This window comes from Pongo abelii, chromosome 16 (genome assembly GCF_028885655.2).
Source record: "Pongo abelii isolate AG06213 chromosome 16, NHGRI_mPonAbe1-v2.0_pri, whole genome shotgun sequence".
NCBI classification, from domain to species: Eukaryota; Metazoa; Chordata; class Mammalia; order Primates; family Hominidae; genus Pongo; species Pongo abelii.
Genome location: NC_072001.2, coordinates 16,111,003 through 16,137,517, shown reverse-complemented (window position 1 = coordinate 16,137,517; position 26,515 = coordinate 16,111,003). Strand labels below are relative to the sequence as shown.

Sequence of the window (26,515 nt, the reverse complement as noted above, 5' to 3'; positions counted from 1 at the left end):
CTCCTGCCCTGCGCAGGTGGGCTCGGGGAAGGAACAGGAGAGGGCATGGGTCAGGGTGCTGGGAGGGGATGGCGTTTCACTCCAATTGCCACACACTTTCTATTTCAGTTTCAGGCAATGAAGTGAACATAAGTCCAGGTCGTCAATTCATGATTGATCTTCTGGTGGGCAGCTTGATGGCTGCTGGAGGGTTGGAGTCAGCCTTACACGCAGCCATTACTGCGGAGATCCAGGTATGGCCTTGGAGGCACACGTGACCTGGTGGTGCACTGAGATCGGAAATACCACACTCACACATGTGAAGAATAACAGAACACAGTAAAACACTCAACTTTTATCATATCCAAGTATTTTTTAAATTAAAATTATTTTATGTGCTTATTTATTTATTTATTTATTTATTTTTGAGACGGAGTCTCACTCTGTCACCCAGCCTGGAGCGCAGTGGCACGATCTCGGCTCTCCGCAAGGTCCGCCTCCTGGGTTCACGCCATTCTCCTGCCTCAGCCTCCCAAGTAGCTGGGACTACAGGCGCCCATCACCACGCCCGCTTAAGTTTTTGTATTTTTAGTAGAGACGGGGTTTCACCGTGTTAGCCACGATGGTCTTGATCTCTTGACCTTGTGATTGGCCTGCCTCAACCTCCCAAAGTGCTGGGATTACAGGCGTGAGCCACTGTGACTGACCTTATGTGCTAATTTAAAATTTTTTTGAGTTATGATTTAATTGTGATGAAATACTGCAGGTTGTCTGTTTCAGTGAAGTTAACAGGTAACCTGTTCCTCATGTAGACCATTCCCGTCACCCGGAAAGATCCCTGTGCCCTTGGCACTTGCAGCCAGGATACTCCCCTGCCCTGAGATTAGATTCATTTTGCCTGCTCTGAGTGTTGCAGCAATATAACTGTATAGTATGCACACTTTCCTGTTTTGCCTTGGAGAATGATTTTCAGATTCACTCCACACTGTTATGTGTATTGTGACTTCGTTTTTCTTATTGGGAAGTGTTCCATTTTATAGGTGTAGTACTGTTAGTTCATTCCCCTATTGAAGGGCATTTAATTGCTTTTGGTTTTTGTTTTCTTTTTTTTTTTGAGACAGGGACTTGCTCTGTCACCCAGGCTGGATGCAGTGACCTGATGTTGGCTCACTGCAGCCTTGTCCTCCTAGGCTCGAATGATCCTCCCATCTCAGCCTCCTGTGTTGCAGGGACCACAGACATGTTTCCATGCCCAGCTAGTTTTTTGATTTTTTTGTAGACACAAGGTTTCGCTGTATTGCAGAGGCTGGTCTCGAACTCCTGGGCTCAAGTGATCCCCCCACCTTGGCCTCCCAAAGTGTTGGGATTACAAGCGTGAGCCACCACGCCCAGGCTTTCTGGTTTTTGGCCGTGTAGAGCTGCCGCGATTGTGCTGTGTACAAGTACTTTAGTGGACATATGTTCTCCCTTTGGGTAAACACTTGGAGTGGAATTTGTTAGGTCCTGGGGTCAGTGTGTGTTCATAGTTTCCCCAAGTGGCTCTGCCATTTACATTTGAACCAGTGTGTGTGAGAATTCCAGCTCCTTCTTGTCCTTACAAAGCAGCTGGATGCTGCGTATGTGGGGCAGATCGCATTGGGTTTTGTGAGAGCCAGTAGCAGGGTTAAGGATTTTAGGGACTTCACAGAAGGAGGTAGGAAAGCATCAGCAGAGGCAGCCTGGGCCTTGGATCTGTAAAAAGAAGACACTGTTTGGAACCGCACAACTGAGTTAGGGTTTCCAACAGGGCAGGTGGGGGCCTGTGGGTAGGTGTGTGCGTTAGCCACAGAGGCTGGGATAGCTTGGCATTGGGGTCAGGGCTCAGCCAGCCTGTGTGCCTTCACACCTGCTAATGAGATCACTTGTAAACAATTTCTGTTTATGAATTACAGGATACTGAGGCCAAAAAAGAAGCACAGAAGGAAAAAGAAATTGATGAACAGGAAGCGAATGCCTCAACATTTCATAGAAGCAGGACTCCATTGGATAAAGACCTTATTAATACGGGGATCTGTGAGCCTTCTGGCAAACAGTGTTTGCCTCTGGTTCAGCTCATACAACAGCTTCTTAGGTAAATCGTAGTAGCTGTACTGTATTGTATTTATTTACGTTTTTTGTTTTTTTGTTTGTTTTTTTGAGACAGTTTCACTCTTGTTGCCCAGGCTGGAGTGCAATGACGTGATCTTGGCTCACTGCAACCTCCACCTCCCAGGTTCAAGTGATTCTCCTGCCTCAGCCTCTCGAGCTGCTGGGATTACAGGTGTGTGCCACCACGCCTGGCTAATTTTGTAGTTTCAGTAGAGATGGGGTTTCTTCATGTTGGTCAGCTTGGTCTTGAACTGCTGATCTCAGGTCATCTGCCCACCTTGTCCTCCCAAAGTGTTGGGATTACAGGCCTGAGCCACCATGCCCAGCCTATTTATTTACGTAATAATTTTTTCTTTTTTTTTTTTTTTTTTTTTTTTGAGACGGAGTCTTGCTGTATTGCCCAGACTGGACTGCAATGTCACGATCTTGGCTCACAGCACCCACTATCTCCTGGGTTCAAGCAATTCTCCTTCCTCAGCCTCCCAAGTAGCTGGGACTATAGGTGTCCACAACCACACCTGGCTGATTTTTGTATTTTTAGTAGAGATGGGATTTCACCATATTGGGTCAGGATGCTCTCAAACTCCTGACCTCAGGTGATCCACCTGCCTTGGCCTCTGAAAGTATTGGGATTACAGGTGTTAGCCACTGTGCCTGGCCTGTATTGTATTTTAATGGGTGATGATTGGATTTCATATTAAGATAGTGAAATCTAGCACAAGAATCTCAAAAATGTGTTTGGTGATTGAAGGAATATTCTGAAAATTACCTAGTATAGATGTTAGGATAAAGAGCAGACCCTTTTAAATATAGGTGAGAGGAGAAGTTGGAGGGTATGATGATACTCAGAAGTTTTTCACAGGCTGCGTGCAGTGGCTCACGCCTATAATCCCAGCACTTTGGGAGGCCAAGGCAGGTGGATCACGAGATCAGGAGATCGAGAGCTTCCTGGATAACACGATGAAATCCCATTTCTACTAAAAATACAAAAGTTAGCTTGGCGTGGTGATGGGCGCCTGTAGTCCCAGCTACTTGGGAGGCTGAGGCAGGAGAATGGCGGGAACCCAGAAGGCGGAGCTTGCTGTGAGCAGAGATTGTGCCACTGCACTCCAGCCTGGGTGACAGAGCCAGACTCCGTCACAAAAAAGAAAAAAAAAAAAAAAAACCTCAAGAAGAGCAAAAAAGCAGGTGATTTGTGAAAGAGATTTATTAGAAAATGAAACACGTTTGTACCTCTATTTAATAAAAATGTGCTTTTTGTAAACTTGGGCTCTTGGCTTTAGTTTCTACACTTAGAGAAAGCAAAGCACTGGCAGGTTGGATCAGGAAGCCGAGGACAGAGCAGGGAGCCCTGGGCAGTGGCTGCAGCTCTCAGCTGGCCTGTTCATGGGGCCATGGTGGGTCTCTGGCATGGGGTGGGTTTGTGGCGTGGTGTGGGCCTGCTGTCCACAGCCAGAAAAATGAACTTGGTGGACACACAGTAAAATTTTGAAACAGGAAGTTTTAGAGCAAGTTTCTCTCATAGATTTTAGCAAATGCTATTTTGAAAAACGTTTTTCTGATATTTGTTTTGTTTTTCTAATCTGATAATGCATATTTTACACATTCTGGTCTTTAACCAATGGAAATAAGAGAACTAAATAAGAGAAGTGATCTCGGCTCATAGCAAGCTCCGCCTTCCAGGTTCATGCCATTCTCCTGCTTCAGCCTCCTGAGTAGCTGGGACTACAGGCGCCCACCACCACGCCTGGCTAATTTATTGTATTTTTTAGTAGAGACGGGATTTCACCATGTTAGCCAGGATGGTCTCGATCTCCTGACCTCATGATCCACCCGCCTCAGCCTCCCAAAGTGCTGGGATTACAGGTGTGAGCCACCGCACCCAGACTTGTGAGGTTTTAATATGAATTATTAAAGCTATGCTGGTTAGACAATTTGGAAAATGTTTCTTCTCCTGTTTCTGACAGAGTTTATGTAAGATGTGTGCTATTTCTTCCTTAAGCATTTGGAAAGAATTCACTTATTAAGCCATGTGAGACTGTATAGTTTTCTTTATAAGGTGTTTAATTACAGGTTCAATTACATATATATGAATATTCATTTTGGTAACCTGTGTTTGCTGAATCAATTTGTTCATTATCTAAAATTTCAAAGTTGTTCTATTATTTATCTTTTTAATACTTATAAGGTCTGTGGTTGGAGTTTGTGCTTTTTGTCTGTTTTCTTAATCAATCTTGCTGGGGGCCATCAGTTTTATTAGTGTTTCAAAAAAGCAGACTTTGATTTTATTCATCCCTTTAACATACTGAAAATGTTTTGCTTAATTTCCAAACTTATACTTCCACTGCGATTAAATATTTGTATAACTAAAACTCTTTGTATTTGTGTCCTCTCAATGATCGTAAATATGATTAATTGTTATAAATATTGCTTCTGCACTTGAAAAGGATATGTATTCTGCATGTTGAGTGTAGTGTACCACGTATCCCAATTAGGTCCAGCATGTTAAATGCATCCTTTAACGATTCTATTTCCTTACTGACATTTGTCTGTTTATTTTTCAGTGGCTGAGACACAGATATTAAAGTTTCCTACAATGATCGTCAACTTATTTCTTTTTTTCGTTTGTTAAGCTTTGTTCTGCGTGTTTTAAGGTTACCAGGCATAAACAAATTTAGAATTCCTTTTTCTCCCTGCTGGTTGCACCCTTTTATCATTAGGAAATACCCTCTATCTCTCACATAGCTCTTTCATTAGAGTTTTTTTAATATGTAAAAGAAAATAAAGTCTTGGAACTGCCAAACCTGTTATGCTAAGGGAGACGTAAGTTTGGGAGCTGAGTCATCCAACACTACCATTCTTTCTCCCCAAAGAGAGAGCTGCCATTTCACAACCCTGTGTGATGGCATTAGACATAAGCCAGGTCCCCACTGCCACAAAAGGCCACATACCTCTCCATATGGCCCCCCTCACAAATTGCTCACAGGGATGTTCCTTGCTGGCCCCTAAACCTTTCAGGATCCATGTCCCCCTATAAAATAAGCATATGCCCATTTTAACCCTGGCTCTGCAACCTCAGTTGAAGATGTAAAACTGAGTTCTTTTCAATCTGGTACTGACATTGTTGATTACAGGCTTACCTTCCCAGGTACAGAACAAGAACATGAGATCAATCACTCTTCCACCTACCCTGAGATGGCTGCATAATTGATCTTTCCTCCCTCTTTTCAGATGTTTACCTTATCTTATGTAAAATGAAGATTTACTGAGCACTAATTAGAGCTTCCTAAGAATGTAACCACCCCTTCACTGCCTGCTCCCCCTCCCTTTCTTCTCTCCTGCCTGCTTTCTCCCTTTACATGCTGAGTTCCCAAAACCCTCTTTGGAAAGCAGAGGTCACAGGCGTTTCTGTGGCTTGTGTGTTTTTTCTGGGGGTGTCGTCAAATTGTGGCTCCACAAAGCTCTATTGATGGAGGCACTTGCCTCAGTCGGTCACTCATTTTTTGACTAACAGATATAAATACAGTTACCCCTGTTTTTATTTACTTAGTCTTTGCTTTGTCAGTCTTTGACTGTCAATTTTTCTTTTTTAAAAATGAATTTTCTTGTGTATAGTTAAGGCTTACAACATGATGTTACAGGTTATATATAGATTGTAAAAAGATTCCTATACTGAAAGAAATTAACACACCAATCATTTCACATAGTTCTCCATTTCCTTGTTGCTTTTGTGGCAAGAGCAGTTGAAATCTACTCACTGAGCATGAATTTCACATACAGAACAATTTTGTTCCCTGCAGTCCTCATGTCATACATTACATCTCTAGGCTTCTTCATCCTTCATACCTGCTACTTTGTATCCTTTGGCCTCCATGTCCCCAATTCCTTCCCTCTCCTACCTCTCCTGGTAGACAATGTTTTACTCTCTATCCCTGTAGGTTTATTTATTTACATTTTTACATCCCACATATAAATGAGTTTATACAATATTTGATTTTCTGTGTATGCTTTATTTCACTAAGCATGACATCCTCCAGCCTCATCCATCTTGCAGCAAACGGCAAGACCTTGTTTGTTTTCCTGGCTGAATAATATTCCATTGTGTACGTGTGCCACAGACTCTTTATCCATTTATCCATTGATGGACACTTAGATTGTTTCCATATCTTGGCTATTGTGATTAAGGCTGCAATGAACATGAGAATACAGGTATCTTTACAAAGTAATGATTTCATTTCCTTTAGCTGTATGCCCAGAAGAGGGATTGCTGAGTCATATGGTAGTTCTATTTTTAATTTCTGTAGAAATCTTCATACTCTTTTCCAGAATGGCTGTATCAATCTACATTCTCATCCATAGTATGCAAAAGTTCCAATTTCTCCGCACTCTTGCCAACATTTATCTTTTGACTTTTTGATAATGGTCATAAGGGGTGTGAGGGGGTATCTCAGTGGGTTTGATTTGCATTTCCCTAGTGATCTGCAATGCGGAACACCTTTCAGATACCCACTTCCTATTTTCATGTCTTCTTTAAAGAAAGGTCTCTTCAAGTTTTTTTTTTAAACATTTTAAAAATTGGGTTGTTTCGAGTTGTATCAATTATTTATATATTTTGGATTTTTTTTGAGACAGGGTCTTGCTCTGTTATGCAGACTGGAGTACAGTGGCACAGTCACAGCTTACTTGACCTTCTGGGCTGAAACACTCTCCCATCTCAGCCTCCCAAGTAGCTGTGACTACAGACGCACACCACCATGCCTGGCTAATATTTAAATGTTGTGTTGAGACGGTCTCACTATGTTGCCAGGCCTGGACTCAAACTCCTGGGCTCAAGTGATCCTCCCACCTCAGCTTCTGAAAGTGCTGGGATTAAGGAGTGAGCCACTGCACCTGGCTAAATGTTGGATATTTCCTCCTAATTGGCTGGGTGCAGTGGCTCACACTTGTAATCCCAGCACTTTGGGAGGCCGAGGTGCTTGGATCACTTGCAGTCAGGCGTTGGAGACAAGCCTGGCTAATATGGTGAAACCCCATAATGGAGTTTTCGTTTCTTTAACTGGGAAATGAGGATCATGACCATCCCTGCCAAGCAGGAGATGTGATAGGCTGATGTGTATTGTGAGTCCCAAGATGGTGAAACCCGGTTTCTACTAAAAATACAAAAATTAGCCAGGCATGGTGGTGGGCATCTATAATCCCAGCTACTTGGGAGGCTGAGGCAGGAGAATTGCTTGAACCTGGGAGGTGGAGATTGCAGTGAGCCGAGATTGCACCATTGTACTCCAGCCTAGGCAACAGAGCAAGACTTCATCTCAAAAAAAAAAAAAATTCACTTCAATAAATGGTGAGACCAGCTTTGCAAAGATGATAACGGTGAGAGAACTCTAGCATGGCTGACTCCATCTTTCTTCCAGTCTCACGGGCCTGCTGTCTTTGCTCATTCCTGGGCATAGGGCAAATCAACCATGGGAGAAATTTAGTTCATAGTCTAACGTTGCCATTTCCAGTCCTCGGTGGTCCCTTCTTTCCACTCCACGCTTAGTTATCAATTTTTTTACTCTGCTTTAAAATGTATGTATTTTTTTTGTAATCCCAGCTACTCGGGAGACTGAGGCAGGAGAATCGCTTGAACCTGGGAGCTGGAGGTTGCAGTGAGCCAAGATCACGCCATTGCACTCCAGCCTGGGCAACAGAATGAAACTCTGTCTCAAAATACTGTTTTTTTTTTACTATGTCTAATGATGTTCTATAGAAGAAAGAGATGTAGCATGTGGTCACGCTGCTGTCTTGACAGTGGAATTTTTGTTGTTGCTGTTTTCTGTTTTGAGACGGAGTCTTGCTTTTGTGGCCTAGGCTGGAGTGCAGTGGCGCCTTCTTGGCTCACTGCAACTTCCACCTGGGTTCAAGTGATTCTCCCACCTCAGTCTCCTGAGTACCTGGGATTACAGGTGCACGCCAGCACGCCTGGCTAATTTTTGAATTTTTAGTAGAGATGAGGTTTCACCATGTTGGTCAGGCTGGTCTCAAACTCCTGACCTCGTGATCCACCCACCTCAGTCTCCCAAAGTGCTGGGATTATAGGCATGAGCCACATTTTTAGTAGAGATGGGGTATCACTGTGTTGGCCAGGCTGCTCTGGAACTCCTGACCTCAAGTGATCCTCTCACCTCAGCCTCCCAAAGTGCTAGGATTACAGATGTGAGCTACCACGCCTAGCCGTATTTTGTATTTTTAGTAGAGATGGGGTTTTGCTGTGTAGGCCAGGCTGGTCTTGATCTCCTGGGTGCAAGTGATCCTCCCACATTGGCCTCTCAAAGTGCTGGGATTACAGGCGTGAGCCACCACACCTGGCCAATGGGACGTCTCGCTTCCCTTCTCTCCAGCATTCCATAAGCAATGTGTCTGGGCAGTATGTGTTCGATTTTCTCTGTGTCTACTTTGAACTGTACAGTAGTGAAAGGAAGAGTAGACAACTATGAAGCTGATGTGGTGTGGTCTTGGAGCTGGTGGTGCTAATTACTCTTGGTTGTTTTCATACCCTCCAGTGACTTCATCCTGCTTTTGCTGTTGTAAAATGTTGTAATTTATGCTCCTGAGAATAACTCTTCAGGTGTACTTAGGGTTCTTGTCTGCTTCCTGGTGACTGTCGAAGCTTTTCATCTTGAGGAAGGGAGATGAGCAGTGTTCCAGTGTACTGAGTTTAAAATTAAGAATGTTGCATTTTTTTAACGTGTAAAATTTATAGCCAGATGTAGGGTAGGGGTGGCCTACTTTCTTTAAAGGGTGAGATAGTAAATATTTTAAGGTCTCAATGGACCCTATGGTCTCTGTCATAGCCATGGGACCTTGCAGCTGTAGTGCCAAAGTAGCCACAGACAATACTGCGTCAGCGGGCAGGGGACGTTCATTCTGTAAAGTTGATTTATGGACACCAAAAGATGAAGTCCTCAGAATGTTTGCAAGTCACAAAATACTGTTTTTCTTTTGATTATTTTTCAATTATTAAAAAATATAAAATACAGTGGCCAGGCGTGGTGGCTCACACCTGTAATCCCAGCACTTTTAGAGGCCAAGGCAGGCGGATCACCTGAGGTCAGGAGTTCGAGACCAGCCTGGCCAACATGCTGAAACCCCATCTCCACTCAAAACAAAAAATTAGTCGGCCATGGTGATGCACGCCTGTAATCGCAGCTCCTCGGAGGCTGAGGCACGAGAATCACTTGAACCTGGGAGAATCGCTTGAACCTGGAAGGCACAGGTTGTGGTGAGCCAAGACTGTCTCAAAAGAACAACAAAAGTAAAATACTTTCTCTGCTTTCAGACCATACACAAAGAGGCTGTGGGCTGGGTTTGGCCCCTGGGCTGTGGTTTGTGACCACACACACACACACACACACACACACACACACACACACACACACACACACGTAGGGCAGAGTGTGGCATTTAGAGCCAGCACCTGTGTTCTCACCTGAGCTGTGTTTCTGGCTGGGTTCTACTCTGTATTCTGTGATCCGAGGTGTCTACCTTGGTAAACTGGAGACAACAAAGCCTGCCTCCTTCAAGGTTGTTTGTAAAGATTTAAAAGGGTAATGTATTGTTGTTAGGCCAGAGGCTTTGCATAGTACATGTTGGGTTATTTTCACTTTTTGTTTTTTTGTTTTTTTTTTGAGATGGAGTCTTGCTCTGTTGTATAGGCTGGAGTCCAGTGGCAAGATGCCAGCTCACCGCAACCTCTGACTCCCAGGTTCAAGCAATTCTCCTGCCTCAGCCTCTCGAACTGCTGGGATTACAGGTGGCTGCCACCATGCCGGGCCAATTTTGATATTTTTAATAGAGATCAGGTTTCACCATGTTGGCCAGGACGGTCTCAAACTCCTGACCTCAAGTGATCCGCCCACCTTGGCCTCCCAACGTGGTGGAATTACAGGCATGAGCCACCGCATCTGGCCCATTTTCACTTTCCATTAGCTGCTTTTTTCCCCCATTCATTTCCTACCTTCCTGTGTATGATTTCTGAATTAAATGTATTTCATGTCTTAACCTTCTGAATTGTTTGTTCTCTCATTTTCCATGTTGTTAAGGAAAATAAGAGGCTAAGTGAGACTTATTAAATGTGCATGTAGTTTCTCAGATCAAGATAAATGCTCACCTGTTGCAGAACGGGACTCTGCTCTTGCTTCACCCAGGATGCGTTTCCTAGTTCCTTCCTAGAGTGGGGCCACACCCTACTCCAGCCCTCCAGACCCAGCTCCCTGCTCTGACATGATTCCACCAGACTATTCCAGCTGTCCTCCCTGGACCTAGATATTTTCCTTTTTTTTTTTTTTTTTTTTCTGAAAGGCAGTCTCACTCGGTGGTCCAGGCTGGAGTGCAATGGCATGATCTCAGCTCACTGCAACCTCCGCCTTCCAGGTTCAAGCCATTCTCATGCCTCAGCCTCCCAAGTACCTGGGATTACAGGCATGTGCCACCAAGCCTGAGTAATTTTTGTGTTTTTAGTAGAGACAGGGTTTCACCATGTTGGCCAGGCTGGTCTCGAACTCCTGACCTTGTGAATTGCCCGCCTCGGCCTCCCAAAGTGCTGGGATTACAGGTGTGAGCCACCGCACCCAGCCAACCATTTTTTTAACTAAAAAACTTATATGAAATTTATTTTATTGTGGTATGTAGTTCAGTAAATTTTGACTTCTATAGATTCATGTAACCCCCATCATCATCAGGATGGAGAAGTCTCATCACCCTGAAAGCTCTCTTGTGCTGCTCCTTTTTATCACGTGTTCCCTGGCCTCGTACGCTGGCAACCACTGATCTGTTCTCCATCAGTATAGGGTATTCTTTTTGAGAATGTCATGTGAGTGGAACCATATTTTAAGTAACGTTTTGAAACCATCTTCATTTACTCCCAGTTATATGTTTGAGATTTATCTGCTGTTCTGTGTATTGATAGTTCTTTTTATTGCTGAATAGTATCTGGTCATGTGCATGTACAACATGGTGTTTATCCATTCTGCTACTGTAGGACCTTGTGGTTGTTTCCATTTTTCTTTCCCAATTGTAATCCTGCTGTGAGCATTTGTGTACAGATTTTGTGTGAATATAGTTTCCATTTCCCTAGGATAAAGACCTAGTAGTGTGAAAGTTGGGTCATGTGCTGAACTGTTTTCCAAAGTGGCTGTTTTAGTTTGCCTTCCCACTGGCAATCTGTCACGTTTCTGTTGCTCTGTGTCTTTGTTAGCACTTGGTGTTATCAGTGTTTTTTAGTTGAGCCATTCTAACAAGTCTAGTGGGATCTCGTTGTGGTTTTAATTGCACTTCCATAATGGCTAACGATGCTGAATATCATGTTCTTCTTTGCCACTCTTGTATCCTCTGTGAAGTTTCTGTTCAGATCTTTTGCACAGAAAAACTTGTATCATGGAACCTGTAAAATAACCAAGGAGAGGTTGATTAAAGTTCTGTTTATAACCCTAGAAGATTCCTGCCCTAGGGATATGGGATGGCTGAATATAGGACGCTGACACTGGACAGATGCAGTAGCAGTTTATTAGTCACACATGCTCACAGCCCTGGGGGTGGGGGACACCGCATGCCATTCAGTTAACGATGTGTGTTGTAACTTTTCGGGGAGGGACATTTGCAGAGACTAATGGTATGACATTCTGAAAAGCAGTTACAGATTAAAAAATCTTTAATTCTGCAGATGATAGTGTCGAACCAAGTGGAACAAAGAAAGAAGATCTGAATGACAAAAAGAAAAAAGATGAAGAAGAAACTCCTGCACCTGTATATAGGGCCAAGTCAATTCTGGACAGCTGGGTATGGGGCAAGCAACCAGGTAATCTTCTGAGTTTTGGCACTTTGAAAAGCTTGATCTGATGCTCCTTTTCTAAATGACTTGGATGGATTATTTGTATTTTTTCATAACAATTTAAAAAATGTAATTAAAAAAATTTACATATTGTGGTAAAATATACATACCATAAAACTTGCCGTTTTAATCATTTTTATGTGTACAGTTCATTGGCATTAAGTATATTCACATTATTGCCCAGCCATCACCACCATCCATCTCTACGAAACTTTTGCCTTTTCTCTGACTGAAACTCCGTATCCATGAAACACTAACTCCTTGTGTCCCCAAGCAACCACCATTCTACTTTTGTCTCAGAATTTGACTATTCAAGGTGTCTCCTATAAGGGGAGTCATGCGGTATTTGTCCTTTTGTGACTGGGTTATTGAACTTCTTAGGTGTTTGGGGTTCCAGAATTTTCTTTTAAAGGCTCAATACTAGTCCATTATATATGTAAGCCACATGTTATCCCTTCATCAGTGGGCAATCAGGTTGCTTTCGTCTCTTGACTGTTGTAATGCTGCTATGAACATTGGTTTACAAGTGTCTTGAGTGTCTGCTTTTCATTCTTTGTGTCTATACCTAGGAGTGGAATTGGTCAATAATGTGGAATGCTTACATGTTTGTTTATTTTTTTTGAGACAGCGTCTCGCTCTGTTGCCCAGGCTTGAGTGCAGTGGCGCCATCTCAGCTCACAGCAAGCTCCACCTCTCAGGTTCACGCCATTTTCCTGTCTCAGCCTCCGGAGTAGCTGGGACTACAGGCGCCCCCAACCATGCCTGGCTAACTTTTTTGTATTTTTAGTAGAGATGGTTTCACCGTGTTAGCCATGATGGTCTCGATCTCCTGACCTCGTGATCCACCCGCCTCAGCCTCCCAAATTGCTGGGATTACAGGTGTGAGCCACCATGCCTGGCCAATAATGTGGTAGTTTTATGTTTAACTTATTATTGTTGTTTTTGAGGTTGGGTCTCACTCTGTTGCTCAGGCTGGAATGCATTGACGTAATCATAGCTCATTGCAGCCTTGAACTCCTGGGCTCAAGTGACCTTCTTCCCTCAGCCTCTCAAGTAGCTAGGACTAGAGGTGCAGGGAATTTCTCATCTTCTCTCTACTGCCTCTGAGTTGGAGATATCAGAGGGAGCCATGGCCCACTGTAAAGTAACACAATGTCCCCACCCACAGGGTTAGAACCCCTCTTCTGGAGGCAGCTCTGAGGGGAGCAGTCACATGTGGAGAGTGCAGGGCTCTGTGTCCAGATGGGGGAAGGGGGTTACCAAGGGGGTTGACCCCCCTCTGGCCAGGTGGCTGCCTTCTGACACACCAGTCTGTCTCTCTAGCACAGTGGCCCCCACACACCCAGCCTGTCAAACCTACAGCCCTCAAGAAGACTTTGGCCAAATCCATGAGCTGCTCCCTCTGTTAAGAAGGAAGCACAGCTGAAGCATGAGGAGGGCGGTAGAGCGTGTATGCTCTGGCCCATCTCCCCACAGTCTGACCAGAAGGAAGGGTCCTTTCAGCCAGGCTTGCCCAGGCTGGGGTTGGAGTGTCAGTATCAAGCCAACGTCTTCTTGCTTAATGGGTGAGCCCAGCTGCTCCCGTGCAGCTGCCACCATAGTGAGGGTGAACCAGCAGGAGGCTCCGCAGCACTTTCAGGCTCAAGCTGCCTGGTGAGATCTACTCTGTGGGCTCTGTAGGCTGGTAGAGCCTTCCAGGAGGAGGAGGGGATGCAGCCATCAGTCCCCACTCCTGGGAGTCATATTTCTGAAAGCTTGGGTATACAGTAAATATTAGGCTGTGGGCTGGTTTATCTATGGATTTCATGTGGGAGGGTTATAGGTACAAGCAGTTTAAAGATGGAAATTTTGAGAGAGCAGGCAGGGATTTAGTGCTGGGTAAGGCAAGCAGTCTTGTCAAAGTAGCTCTTTTGGGGAGGCCAGAATCCTGTACCAATGTCCTCAGAAGGTTCATCAGCTGCTGGGGGAGTGCCGGACAGGATGAAAGCACAGGAGAACTTTCTGGATGATAGAAATGTTCCATATCTTCAAAGGAGGTGGGTTACATGGGTAATACATTTGTTAAAAGTCATCAAAATGTAAACCAGATCTGTGCATTTCATGGAATATAAAATACCTCAAATCAGAAACATTTTTAAAAAGACAGATGGGCTGGATGCAGTGGCACACGCCTGTAATCCCAGCACTTGGGGAGGCTGAGGCGGGTAGATCACCTGAGTCAGGAGCTCGAGACCAGCCTGGACAACATAGTGAAATCCCGTCTCTACTAAAAATATAAAAATTAGCCAGGGGTGGTGGCACATGCGTGTAATCCCAGCTACTTGGGAGGCTGAGGCAGGAGAATTGCTTGAACCCAGGAGGCGGAGGTTACAGTAAGCAGAGATTACACCACTGCACTAGAGCCTGGGCAACAGAGCGAGACTCCATCTCAAAAAAAAAAAAAGGTTTTCAACATTCATTAAAGGCAGAATAGCTTGTTATAGATTAGCCTCCCCACAGGAACAGTTAGAAAAACTGGACAAAAATGTGTCCCCCCTCACCATCAAAAACAATTGTTGGAAGATAATTTGAGACCTCAGCCAGGACTTGAGTGACCAGGCCTAGGAGGTGACCCTGACAGTCTGTAGTGCTTTCCCCCATTTGGTGATTGGTCAACAGTGGAGGGCTAAGAGGCTAAGAAACTGAGTATGAAGTGATAGTTAAGAGGCTGGAGAGCCTAGCTGAATGTTTGGCACTCTCACAGGGCTGAAATGACATAATGAGAATTTGGGTCCCAGTAAGGAGATGGGACCTTGGTGGGGATCCTGGAAGGGCCACCCCTAAGAATCCAAAAGAATAAAAAATAGACCAGCTGTCACAAAAACTAAAACCTGCTTTGAGCCAGCTTAGTCCCAAACTAGATGAAGGTGATCTGCTTGAACGCCAATTGTGTGCCATAAAGTCAAAGTCAATACTCTCTGGAGGCAGATAAAAGTTTACTAGGCATGCCATAAGACAAGACAACACAAGACTAAATGAGAAAGACCAAGAAAAAAAAAATAGAAACATACATAGATATTAGAGTCCTCAAGTAGAATTTTTTTCTTTTTTTTTTTTTTTTGAGATGAGAGTTTCACTCTGTCAGCCAGAGAGGAGTGCAGTGGTGTGATCTCGGCTCACTGCAACCTCAGCCTCCCACGTAGCTGGGATTGGTGATCCCCCCACCTAGGCCTCCCAATGTGCTGTGATTACGGGTGCCGGCCACCGTGCCCGGCCAGTATTTTGCCACAATTTAAAATAAATTTTCTTTTTTCAAGTTTGTTCTCAGACGATATTCACAAGGTCACGTGGCGGCTTACACTTCTGTAGGCCTTGTTGACAGTGCCGGCTTTTAGATACTGATGATCTTCATCTTTCTCTTGTCTCCTCGGTAGAAGAATGGGATGCAGGAGGTGCTGCCTAAGACTGGGCGCTCCTGGGCATTCTTCCTTCCACCAAGCAGCTGCATGATCTGCTGTGCAGTGCAATTGTCATCAGGAGAACCCTCCGTGGCCTCTCGTGCAGGCTTCACGCTGCCAGGGTGGCTCGTATCATACAGATCCTCGGAGGGAGGGAGGCAGGGCTCCGAGCACTGCTCCTCCTGCATCTTCTGCTCTCCCGTCCTCTCCTTCTCCCGCATCTTCTCCACCTGCCCTCGCATCTTCTCCTCCACCTGCCCCCGCATCTTCTCCTCCTCCTCCTGCATCTTCTCATCCTGATCCCACAGCCTCTCCTCCTTAAATCGCAGCCTCTCGTCCTGCTCCCTCATCTGCTCCTCCTGCATCCACATTTGCTCCTCCAGCTCACACATCTGCTCCTCCTGCTTCCGCATCTGCTCCTGCTTCCGCATCTGCTCCTCCTTCTCCTGCATCTGCTCCTCCTGCTTCCGCATCTGCTCCTCCTGCTCCTGCATCTGTTCCTCCTGCTTCTGCATCTGCTTATCCTGCTCCCGCATCTGCTCCTCCTGCTTCCGCATCCGCTCCTCCTGCTTCTGCATCTGCTCCTCCTGCTTCCGCATCTGCTCCTCCTGCTTCCGCATCTCCTCCTCCTGCTTCCACATCTGCCCCTCCAGGTCGCGCATATGCTCCTCCTGCTTCATCATCTGCTCCTCCTGCTTCCGCATCTCCTCCTCCTGCTTCCGCATCTGCCCCTCCAGGTCACACATATGCTCCTCCTGCTTCATCATCTGCTTCTCCTGCTCCCACATCTGTTCCTCCTGCTTCATCATCTGCTCCTCCTTCTTCTGCATCTCCTCCACCTGCTTCCGCATCTGCCCCTCCAGGTCGCACATATGCTCCTCCTGCTTCCGCATCTGCTTATCCTGCTCCCACATCTGCTCCTCCTGCTTCCGCATCTGCTCCTCCAGCTCGCGCAGCTCCTTCTCCTGCTTCCGCAGCCTCTGCTCCTGTCTCCACATCTTCTCCTCCTGCTTCCGTAGCTTCTCCTTCTGATCCCGTAGCTCCTCCTCCTGATTCCACATCTTCTCCTCCTGCAAAGTGTTGGTTTGAACCTCAAAAGGAAATAGACTCATAAGCTAGGTATATAAATGTAATCTATAAAATAACGGTTTTAGTCTATGATTCTTTAAAAAGAAATTTTAAGCCCTAACCCTGAGGTTTTCTGATTTCCCAGGCATGGTCCCAATTTGTAGATTTTTAGCACACTCTAGAGGATTCTATGGTGGGACAAGAACAAGGACCCAAATTTTCCAGCTCTTGGCTGGAGCCTCCCCATACCCTGCATGATCCCTAGACCATGGTCCCAGCTGGATGGGGCTCCCACACCCCCCGGGGCTGCCGCTGGTCACCTGTGGCAGCAGGATTTTGCCCGTCTCCAGTTTCCTTTTTAGCTCCTTGATGTGGAGCTGGATCTCAGACTTTTCAGTTTCTACGAGTCGAAGTTTTTCTTGTAGTTTGGCATTTTTCTCCTTCAGCTCCTCATTGGTTATGCTATGGCAGGAGGCAATAGAGAAAGGAATGAACGAAGAACAGAAAGGACCGCTTTGGTGATTGACCCTCTACCCTCGCCCCACAACCACAGAACCGTGGCACTAGAAGGGACCCAGGAATTAAAAGTCCCAGGTGGCAGGCCAGAGAGAAGACATGAGTTGCCTGAGGCTACCCCATGAGTCAGTGGCACAGCCGGCACTGGAGCTTCCCTGTGCACACATGCAAACCTGTATGACCCCCTGCCATGCTCACCTGTACCCCCCACCTCCCAGCACACCACCCACGCTAAGGGCTCTCAGACCTCCCATCCCACCTTCCCCTATCCTACGTGTTCCTGTACAGCTCCAGACTCAAAGCGTCCCTCTCCTTTGTTAACTCCTTGATATACTGCAAATAGAGAAAGGTCAAGTCAGGATACAGCAGGCAGAGGAGCAGCTGACCGACCAGTGATGACAGCTACAGTGACTACTCCACAGTAACACTTGCTCCCTCTCAATCCCACCTGACATGTTCTCAAGGCATTTCCAAGTCCATGGTATAATTTTTTTTTCTTTTTCTTTTTTTTTTTTTTTGAGATGGAGTTTCGTTCTTGTTGCCCAGGCTGGAGTGCAATGGCGCAATCTCACCGCACGGCAACCTCTGCCTCCTGGGTTCAAGTGATTCTTCTCCTCAGCCTTCTATGTAGCTGGGATTACAGGCATGTGCCACCACACCTGGCTCTCACTTGTTTTTCAAAGAACTCAGTAAGGGTGGAAGGGACAGGGAAAAAGACTGAATTGTTAGCTGGCTAACAGGGGCCCAGAGAGATGAGAAAATTTTACTATTACTGTATACAGCATTATTACAGTAATGCTGCTATTGCTATTATTACTACCACTGTTGGAAACTTTATTGAGTGCTTCACCAGGCCCTAAGCTAACAATCCCATTTAATCCTCATCACCACCATAGGAGACAGTTATCATTATCACCTCTATTGTGTAGATGAAAAACATGGGGTATTAAAGGTTAAGTGCTTGCCTAAGATCACTTAGAGCTGGGATTTCAACACCCAGGTATATCTGATTCTCTAAACCCATTCTTTTGGTGGGGATAGGGGCACAGATAAGGAGGAGGAAATTAATCCTTTGTTGATTTTTGAAAGAACGATACATTGGCATAGTCCAAACCTCAGAAGGTACAGAAGGGAAATATCTCCCCCCAATACTGTTCCTCTCGCCTGAGTTTTTTATGAATCCTTACAAACATGTTTTATGTATATTACCATAATACGTACACACACAGAGACACACACACACACGTACATGTGTTCCCTCTCTCTACACAAATGGTAACATACTAAAGATACTCTTCTGTACCTTCATGGTACAAGTACCCTAATCCCCACCAAGGATTTGACCAAGGGCACAGCCAAGTATGGGCAGGGTGGGCACTTGGCCTCGGAGCTCTGTGTCCAGTGCTCGCTCCCCACAGCGCCCCGCAACTCACTCACAGCAGCTGACCCAGCCCCAACCTGCCTCTAACAACCACATACAAAAGCAGCAAGAAATGGCCCATGCTGTCTTCTGGGCAGGACACTGCATCCTGCAGAAGGGACCTTTAGGCTCATTCCTCCATCTGTGAAGCTGGGCTCCCAGGGGACCGGGTAGGTGGTTGGACTCACACTGTCCGCCTTCTTGTGCTGTGTGGACACAGCAGAGAGAGCCCGCTGTAACTCTCTTGCAAAGTTCCAGGAATGATGCAGGCGTCCTGCCAGATCCTTGGATTCTTCTGGAATGAGAGAGTTTGAGATGCAGCCCAAAGGCCTGTGAAAATGCCAGGTTGAAGGAAGATGGGGTGCCCAGATTCCCACCTTCAAATTTCCTAGCAGCATCCTGGCTGTAATAGAGCGCTGTCTCCAGTTCAGTTTTCTGACACATAAGGATTCGTATGGTATGATCCTGGGCCTTTGGGAGAAAAGACAAGCAAGTGCTGAAAGAGAAGCAAAGAAACCTTCTCCAGATGACAGGAGGGAACTTCACACCCTCCACTCACCTCTAGCTGCCTCCTTAGGGCTTGCTGATATTGGTGGCTTTCCTGCTTTTCCTATAGGAAGAGGAAGACAGAGCTCTTACTAGAGGGAGGCAGAGATGGCACAGCAAGAGACATGCCCCCAGAATGGCACCACTGCCCCAGGACAGGCCCACCCATGGGACCAGGTTATCAGGGACCCTGTGGGGATGGGGTGGAATCTGGGAGGTGAGCCTTCCTCCCCGTACTGGGAGTAGGCGAGACGAGACTGGGGCCTCTACATCTGAGTGCCCCCGAAACCCAGCAGTCATGTCGTGAGCAAAGAAAGAAACCATGTTACTTCTTTCAGCTGAGCTCGGTTCTGTTGTTTCTGTGGGGAGAGTCAAAGGAAGGTGACTGAGGGTAGCCCCTCGATTCTATTCCCCAGGCCAGGAAGCGGTAGGCAGGGGTCAGGAATGGATTTTAAGGGCAAAGTTCTTAGACCCAATGGGAACACGAACTGATCAACTCTCCTTAATGCCCAAAGAAAAAGGATTTGAGTCTTTATTGGTTTTTGCCCACAGCCACAATACTGAAAGTCTGAAACTAGATTCTCCAGAAAAGACAGTAACAGAAACCTTCAGACATGGAATGTGAGAAAAGCCCACCCTTCTGCTAGCTTGTGATTTAGAAAGATGTGTTCATTCAACAAGCATTGAGCAAGCACATAGGGGCCACGGACAGTTCTTCCCAGCTGGGACATAGGACGGAAAAGGCAGACAGGAGCCCTTGGCCCCAAGGTTTCCATTCTAGTGAATCTTTAAATCCCAGAGTCTCAGAGCAAACAGAAACCTCTAATACTCTCACTCTACCTCCTCAGGAAATGGAAGCCCAAAGAGGAGAGGAGTTTACAGCAGGCCCTGGACTAGAGATTAACACAACAACAACAACAACAACAACAACAAATCTGATTTAAGCTTCACACATGTAAGTAAAACATTACCACCCCTATTTTACAGATGTGAAAAGAGAGGTCCAAAGAACTCAAGCAATTTGCCATAAATCGTGTCCCTCGCAGATGGAGAGAGAGGTAGGATTCAAACCCAGAATTCTTAACCAGTACCCAGCAGTTCTTCCTTCCACAATCTCAACAGTTACCCTCGACTTCCCCTTGTGCCCCTTGTCCTCAGGAGACCAGCCAGCCAAGACTCACATCCTCAGGTGAATGGTAACCACCAGAAGTGGTTTTCTCAGGGTTAGTGCCATTATTTATTTTCTTCTGTTTGCTGTCGGTTGCTCCGGTACCAGCACCAGCACTGTTCCACTGATGATCATCTGTAAACTGTGGAAAAGAGGAGCAGTGATACTCATGAGAACTACAAGCTCCTACAGTCACTTTACAGTTTATACAAAATACTCTTATAGACTATCTGATTTAATGCCACCGACAACTGTACAAGGTGTTGTTGCAATCACTTAGTGACTGAGAGAGATTGATACCATGGCTAAAAGAAAGGCAATAATGGAACCGAAACTCATTCTTCTGCCTCCGAGCTCTGGGATTTTGCCACAAATCAGCAGCTGCCAGGGACCAAAACCAGAGGCAGAGGTAGAAAAGTAAAAGCCACGTATCCTCAGGGCAGAAGGCAGCCTTTCTGTTAAATCTGGGAATTGAACAGAAAGAGGACAACCCAAGCTTCATTTTGGAGAGAAGTCTGCTAGTCTCTTAGAAATATATGTGTGACTGTCATCCCTAAGAACATTAATGTTTTGTCTCTCTCAAGAGAATCAAGGGAAAGTGATGCTTCAGAAAGATGCCCCATATGTATCCTGTGGCACTGAAAGTACCCCAGGTTGAGATGAGATGAGGAAGATTCAAGTTGTCAAGTTCAGTTTCCCAAGGTCTCTTCCACAGAAGATGAGCAAATCTCACTTCAAAGATCACTGACTGATGGGCACTCTGGTGCCAGAACCATGGAGAATTCAAATATGAGGTGGAGAACTTAGGAAAAACTGTTGAAGTCTCTCTGGAGAGTAGAAGCCTGGGAGAAAACCAAACCAAACCCATTCTCCCATTGCCACCCAGAGACACTGTCAACATTTTGAGTTCACAAGGGAGGTGTAGGCTTTTCAAACAGTCAACTTCTGTGTTAAGGGAGTAAGGCAGCCTGAAACTTCTTGATCCTAGGTCACATGGTCCCCACTCCCCTTCCAGATGGAAATTTGTGCTGCAACCAGCGTAACCAGAAACGGGGTGAGAACACTTAGGGGATGGGTCCTAAGATCAAAGGCCAGTCTTGCAGCAGTAATGACAGTTCCTAGAGGGACTTTGCCATCAGTACATTCCACTCCTCCGTGGGGTGGTGGGGGACGGGTGACATCAGTGCTATGCCCAAGTTGCCTCTTTGAGATTGGGTTGGGGTTCGCAGGGTTGGGACCCAGGTTCTTGGAGACATGAGCCCAAACAGCCCAAGGAGGTCAGCCATGGGGCAGCGGTAGGCAAGGGCAGAGTATGGAGCGGGGAGCCCCAGGAGTCACCTGCCCAAAGTCACCCTGGGGTGACTGGTGAGGGCAGGTGCTGGGGCATCCAGTTCCTTGGAAACATGAACCTGAAGGGCCCAGGGAGGTCAGTTTTCAGGCAAGAGGAGGTGAGGGCAGAGTACAGAGCAGGGAGTCCCTTGAGTCACCCGCTCAAAGTCAGGTGAGGGCAGGGGTTGGGGCTGACACAAGATTTTGGTTGAGGGAGCCTAGAGGCATTGGGGGGGCCCAGCCTGGTGTACCTCTGGAGTGACATGGACTCTGACAGCTGTTCTGCCATCAGAGGGGGCCTGGGGTTGGGTTGGGGTTGGGGTGCCGCAATCCTATGCGTTTTACCTGTTCCTTGGCCTCAGGCAATTTGCTCTGTTGGTTTTTCTCTGACATCATGGGGAGGGGAGGGAGGTGGGGTTGGGGCCACATTGGCGTGATCCAGGCAAAGGCAGTGATATGCCTCCAGTCACGTACCACGCAGCTATGTGACTGAGCCAGAGGAGGCGTCACCAGGGTCACACTAGAATGCAGAATAGGGGTGTGGCCTTAATGCTCCAAGCCCATTGGTCAATGAGAAAGATGAAAGGGAAAGGAGGCGGGGTCAAGCAGCCACGTGTCACGAAGGTCCTGTGATGTCACAAGGAAAGGCGCCCATGCAACTGCTGTCCCCAGCCACTCTAGGAGAGGGGTGGGGCTGGCTTTCACTTTCTGAGCTTTAAAACTTTATCACTTAATTGAGGTACAAATCCTATTATAATGGAAAATTTACAGCATGCTTGATGATTAATAAAGCTGACTATATTATCCAACATTCCAATAAGGTAAAATAATCACAATAATTTCTCTTTTTTGGAAAAAGTTTCTCTTATTCTCCTACATTATTAAGGGTTTTTTTTTTTTTTTGAAACTAGAGACATGTCTAATATATTTAAAAACACAAAGCTTTTGAGGTGGGTGTGATGGCTCATGCCTGTAAACCCAGCACCTTGGTAGGCTGAAATGGGTGTATCACCTGAGATCAGCAGTTCAAGACCAAAATGTTAGTATTTTAGTGTGTATTTTAGTATTTATTTTAGTATTTAATACATCATTTAGGGCTACTTGTAGCCACAGAAAGAATAAATCTGATTCAGTGACTTAAAGAAATAGAGATTTCATTTTTGTCACTTAAAACGTGCAGAGGAAGGCAGTCCAGAGTTCTTTTCAGTTTCCTGATACTTCCTTAGCCATGTTTTTATTCTTTTGGTTACAATGTGGCTGCTGTTTTTCCAGGCCTTGGATTGCCTTCCAAGGAGGGAAAGAAGAAAGGTCAAAAGGCTGAGTCTGTCTCTTTTTAGCTGGAAAACGTAGATTTCTCAAAAATTTTAAGATTATACTGCAATTCAATTTTCATTCTTTTTTTTTTTTTTTTTTTTTTTTTTTGAAACGCAGTCTTGCTCTGTTGCCAGGCTGGAGTGCAGTGGCACAATCTCGGCTCACTGTCACAACATCCGACTCCACGGTTCAAGCGATTCTTCTGCCTCAGCCTCCCTAATAGCTGGGAATACAGGCATGTGCCACCACACCCGGCTCATTTTTTTTTATTTTTAATAGAGACAGGGTTTCACCATGTTGGCCAGGCTGGTTTTGAACTCCTCCAGAACTTGTGATTTGCCCACCTCTGCCTCCCAAAGTGCTGGGATTAGAGGTGTGAGCCACCGTGCCCGGCCTGCAATTTTCATCTTTTGGCTGCAAATAAGTTATGTCACTATTCTCAGCTTGGGGAGTGTTTAGCTCACATATTGCTTCCTCTCTGTTGACAGGTTTTAAGATTTATGAATAGGTACTGAATTTTATCAACTGCTTTTTTCTTTCTTGATTGAGCAATGTTTTTTCTTATCTTTTTATGTTGATAAGGTAACTTAACAGTGATTGGCTTTTGAATGTTTAACATTGCACTTCTGGAATTAAATCAACTTTGTTGTGATATGTGATTAATACCATATTATGTGTGGTTGAGATGGGCTTGCTCATATTTCATTTGGTAATTTTGTACTTAACGTTCACAAGAGAAAGTGGAGTCTAAGTTTTTCTTCTGTTTTTTTTTTTTTTTTTTTTTTTTTTGCCATGGAGTCTCGTCCTGTTGTCCAGGCCAGAATGCAGTGGCATGATCTTGGCTCATTGCAAGCTCCGCCTTCCGGGTTCACACCATTCTCCTGCTTCAGCCTCCTGAGCAGCTGGGACTATAGACGCCCACCACCACGCCTGGCTAATTTATTGTATTTTTTAGTAGAGACGGGGTTTCACCCTGTTAGCCAGGATGGTCTCGATCTCCTGACCTCGTGATCCACCCTCCTCGGCCTCCCAAAGTGCTGGGATTACAGGCATGAGCCACTGCGCCCAGACTTGTGAGGTTTTAATATGAAGTATTAAAGCTATGCTGTTTAGACAATTTGAGAAATGTTTCTTCTCCTATTTCTGACAGAGTTGATGTAAGATGTGTGCTATTTCTTCCTTAAGCATTTGGAAAGAATTCACTTATTAAGCCATGTGAGACTGTAGTTTTCTTTATAAGGTGTTTAATTACAGGTTCAATTACATATATTTGAATATTCATTTTGGTAACCTGTGTTTGCTGAATCAATTTGTTCATTTTATATAAAATTTCAAAGTTGTTCTATTATTCATTTATCTTTTTAAATATTTATAAGGTCTGCAGTTAGAGTTTCTGCCTTTTGTCTGTTTTCTTAATCAGTCTCGCTGGGGGCCATCAATTTTATTAGTGTTTCAGAAAAGCAAACTTTGATTTTATTCATCCCTTTACCATACTGAAAATGTTTTGCTTAATTTCCAAACTTATAGTTCCACTCTGATTAAATATTTGTATAACTAAAACTCTTTGGAATTTGTGTCTTCTCAATGATCAAAAATATGGCTAATTTTTATAAATATTGCTTCTCCACTTGAAAAGGATATGTATTCTGCATGTTGAGTGTAGTGTACCACGTCTCTCAATTAGATCGAGCGTGTTAAATGCATCCTTTAATGATTCTATTTCCTTACTGATGTTTGTTTATTTTTCAGTGGCTGAGACACAGATATTAAAGTTTCCCACAATGATCGTCAACTTATTTCTTTTTTTCGTTTGTTAAGCTTTGTTCTGTGTGTTTTAAGGTTAAGTTACCAAGCATAAACACATTTAGAATTCCTTTTTCTCCCTGCTGGTTGCACCCTTTTTTCATTGGAAATACCCTCTTTATATCTCTCACATAGCTCTTTCATTAGAGTTTTTTTAATATGTAAAAGAAAATAAAGTCTTGGAACTGCCAAACCTGTTATGCTAAGGGAGACATAAGTTTGGGATCTTAGTCATGCAACACTGCCATTCTTTCTCCCCAAAGAGATAGCTGCCATTTCACAATCCTGTGTGATGGCATTAGACATAAGCCAGGTCCCCACTACCACAAAGGCCACGTACCTCTCCATATGGCCCCCCTTACAAACTGTTCACAGGGACATTCCTTGCTAGCCCCTAAATATTTCAGGATCCATGTCCCCCTATAAAATAAGCATATGCCAGTTGTAACCCTGGCTCTGCAACCTCAGTTTAAGACGTAAAACTGAGTTCTATTCAATCTGACACTGACAATGTTGATTATAGGCTTATCTTCCCAGGTACAGAACAAGAAAATGAGATCAGTCACTCTTCAGGCTACCCTGAGATGGCTGCATAATTGACTCTTTCCTCCCTCTTTTCAAATGTTTACCTTATCTTTGTAAAAGAAGATTTACTGAGCACTAATTAGAGCTTCCTAAGAATGTAACCACCCCTTCACTGCCTGCTCCCCCTCCCTTTCTTCTCTCCTGCCTGCTTTCTCCCTTTACATGCTGAGTTCCCAAAACCCTCTTTGGAAAGCATGGTTACAGTAGTTTCTGTGGCTTGTGTTTTTTCTGGGGGTGTTGTCAAATTGTGCCTCCACAAAGCTCTATTGATGCAGGCACTTGCCTTAGTGGGTGGCTCATTTTTTGTTTTGTTTTGTTTTGTTTAACAGATATAAATACAGTTACCCCTGTTTTTATTTACTTAGTCTTTGCTTTGTCAGTCTTTGACTGTCAATTTTTCTTTTTTAAAAATAAATTTTCTTGTGTATAGTTAAGGCTTGCAACATGATGTTAAAGGTTATATATAGATTGTAAAAGATTCCTATACTGAAAGAAATTAACACACCAATCATTTCACATAGTTCCCCATTTCCTTATTGCTTTTGTGGCAAGAGCAGTTGAAATCTACTCACTGAGCATGAATTTCACATACAGAACAATTTTGTTCCCTGCAGTCCTCATGTCATACATTACATCTCTAGGCTTGTTCATCCTTCATACCTGCTACTTTGTATCCTTTGGCCTCCATGTCCCCAATTCCTCCCCTCTCCTACCTCTCCTGGTAGACAATGTTTTACTCTCTATCTCTGTAGATTTATTTATTTACATTTTTACATCCCACATATAAATGGGTTTATGCAATATTTGATTTTCTGTGTATGCTTTATTTCACTAAGCATGACGTCCTCCAGCCTCATCCATCTTGCGGCAAATGGCAAGACCTTGTTTGTTTTAGGGCTGAATAATATTCCATTGTGTATGTGTGCCACAGTCTCTTTATCCATTTATCCTTTGATGGACACTTAGATTGTTTCCATATCTTGGCTATTGTGATTAAGGCTGCAATGAACATGAGAATACAGATATCTTTACAAAGTAATGATTTCATTTCCTTTGAGTGTATGCCCAGAAGAGGGATTGCTGAGTCATATGGTGGTTCTATTTTTAATTTCTGTAGAAATCTTCATACACTTTTCCAGAATGGCTGTATCAATCTGTATTCTCATCCATAGTATGCAAAAGTTCCCATTTCTCCGCACTCTTGCCAATATTTATCTTTTGACTTTTTGATAATGGTCATAAGGGGTGTGAGGGGGTATCTCAGTGGGTTTGATTTGCATTTCCCTAATGATCTATAATGCGGAACACCTTTCAGATACCCACTTGCTATTTTTATATCTTCTTTAAGGAAA

At 44.7% G+C, this 26,515-nt stretch overlaps 2 protein-coding genes across 8 annotated transcripts; one reads left to right on the top strand and one right to left on the bottom strand.

The window, feature by feature from the left end:
• The first annotated feature begins 53 nt into the window (after positions 1-53).
• On the top strand, positions 54-24,567 carry LOC129050263 (E3 ubiquitin-protein ligase HERC2-like). 7 transcript variants are annotated; one of them, XR_010137309.1, is made up of 6 exons: positions 86-233; positions 1,911-2,089; positions 11,810-11,944; positions 19,952-20,022; positions 20,123-20,187; positions 23,574-24,567. XR_010137309.1 is itself a non-coding variant. In XM_063716375.1 (4 exons), exons 1-3 carry the CDS (start codon positions 69-71, stop codon positions 11,811-11,813), a joined length of 348 nt encoding a protein of 115 aa, XP_063572445.1. In that variant the 5' UTR covers positions 54-68; the 3' UTR covers positions 11,814-11,944; positions 19,035-19,667. The 7 variants fall into 7 exon arrangements, 1 of the variants encoding a protein (XP_063572445.1); XR_010137306.1 differs by having other exon boundaries at positions 20,123-22,282; XR_010137308.1 differs by lacking the exon at positions 20,123-20,187.
• LOC129050542 (golgin subfamily A member 6-like protein 7) lies at positions 15,071-21,890 on the bottom strand. Its single transcript, XM_063716376.1, has 8 exons — positions 21,807-21,890; positions 20,146-20,274; positions 18,978-19,028; positions 18,796-18,889; positions 18,607-18,713; positions 17,273-17,331; positions 16,803-16,944; positions 15,071-16,505 (listed from the first exon to the last, which is right to left on the bottom strand). Exons 1-8 carry the CDS (start codon positions 21,888-21,890, stop codon positions 15,348-15,350), a joined length of 1,824 nt encoding a protein of 607 aa, XP_063572446.1. The 3' UTR covers positions 15,071-15,347.
• Positions 24,568-26,515: the final 1,948 nt, after the last annotated feature.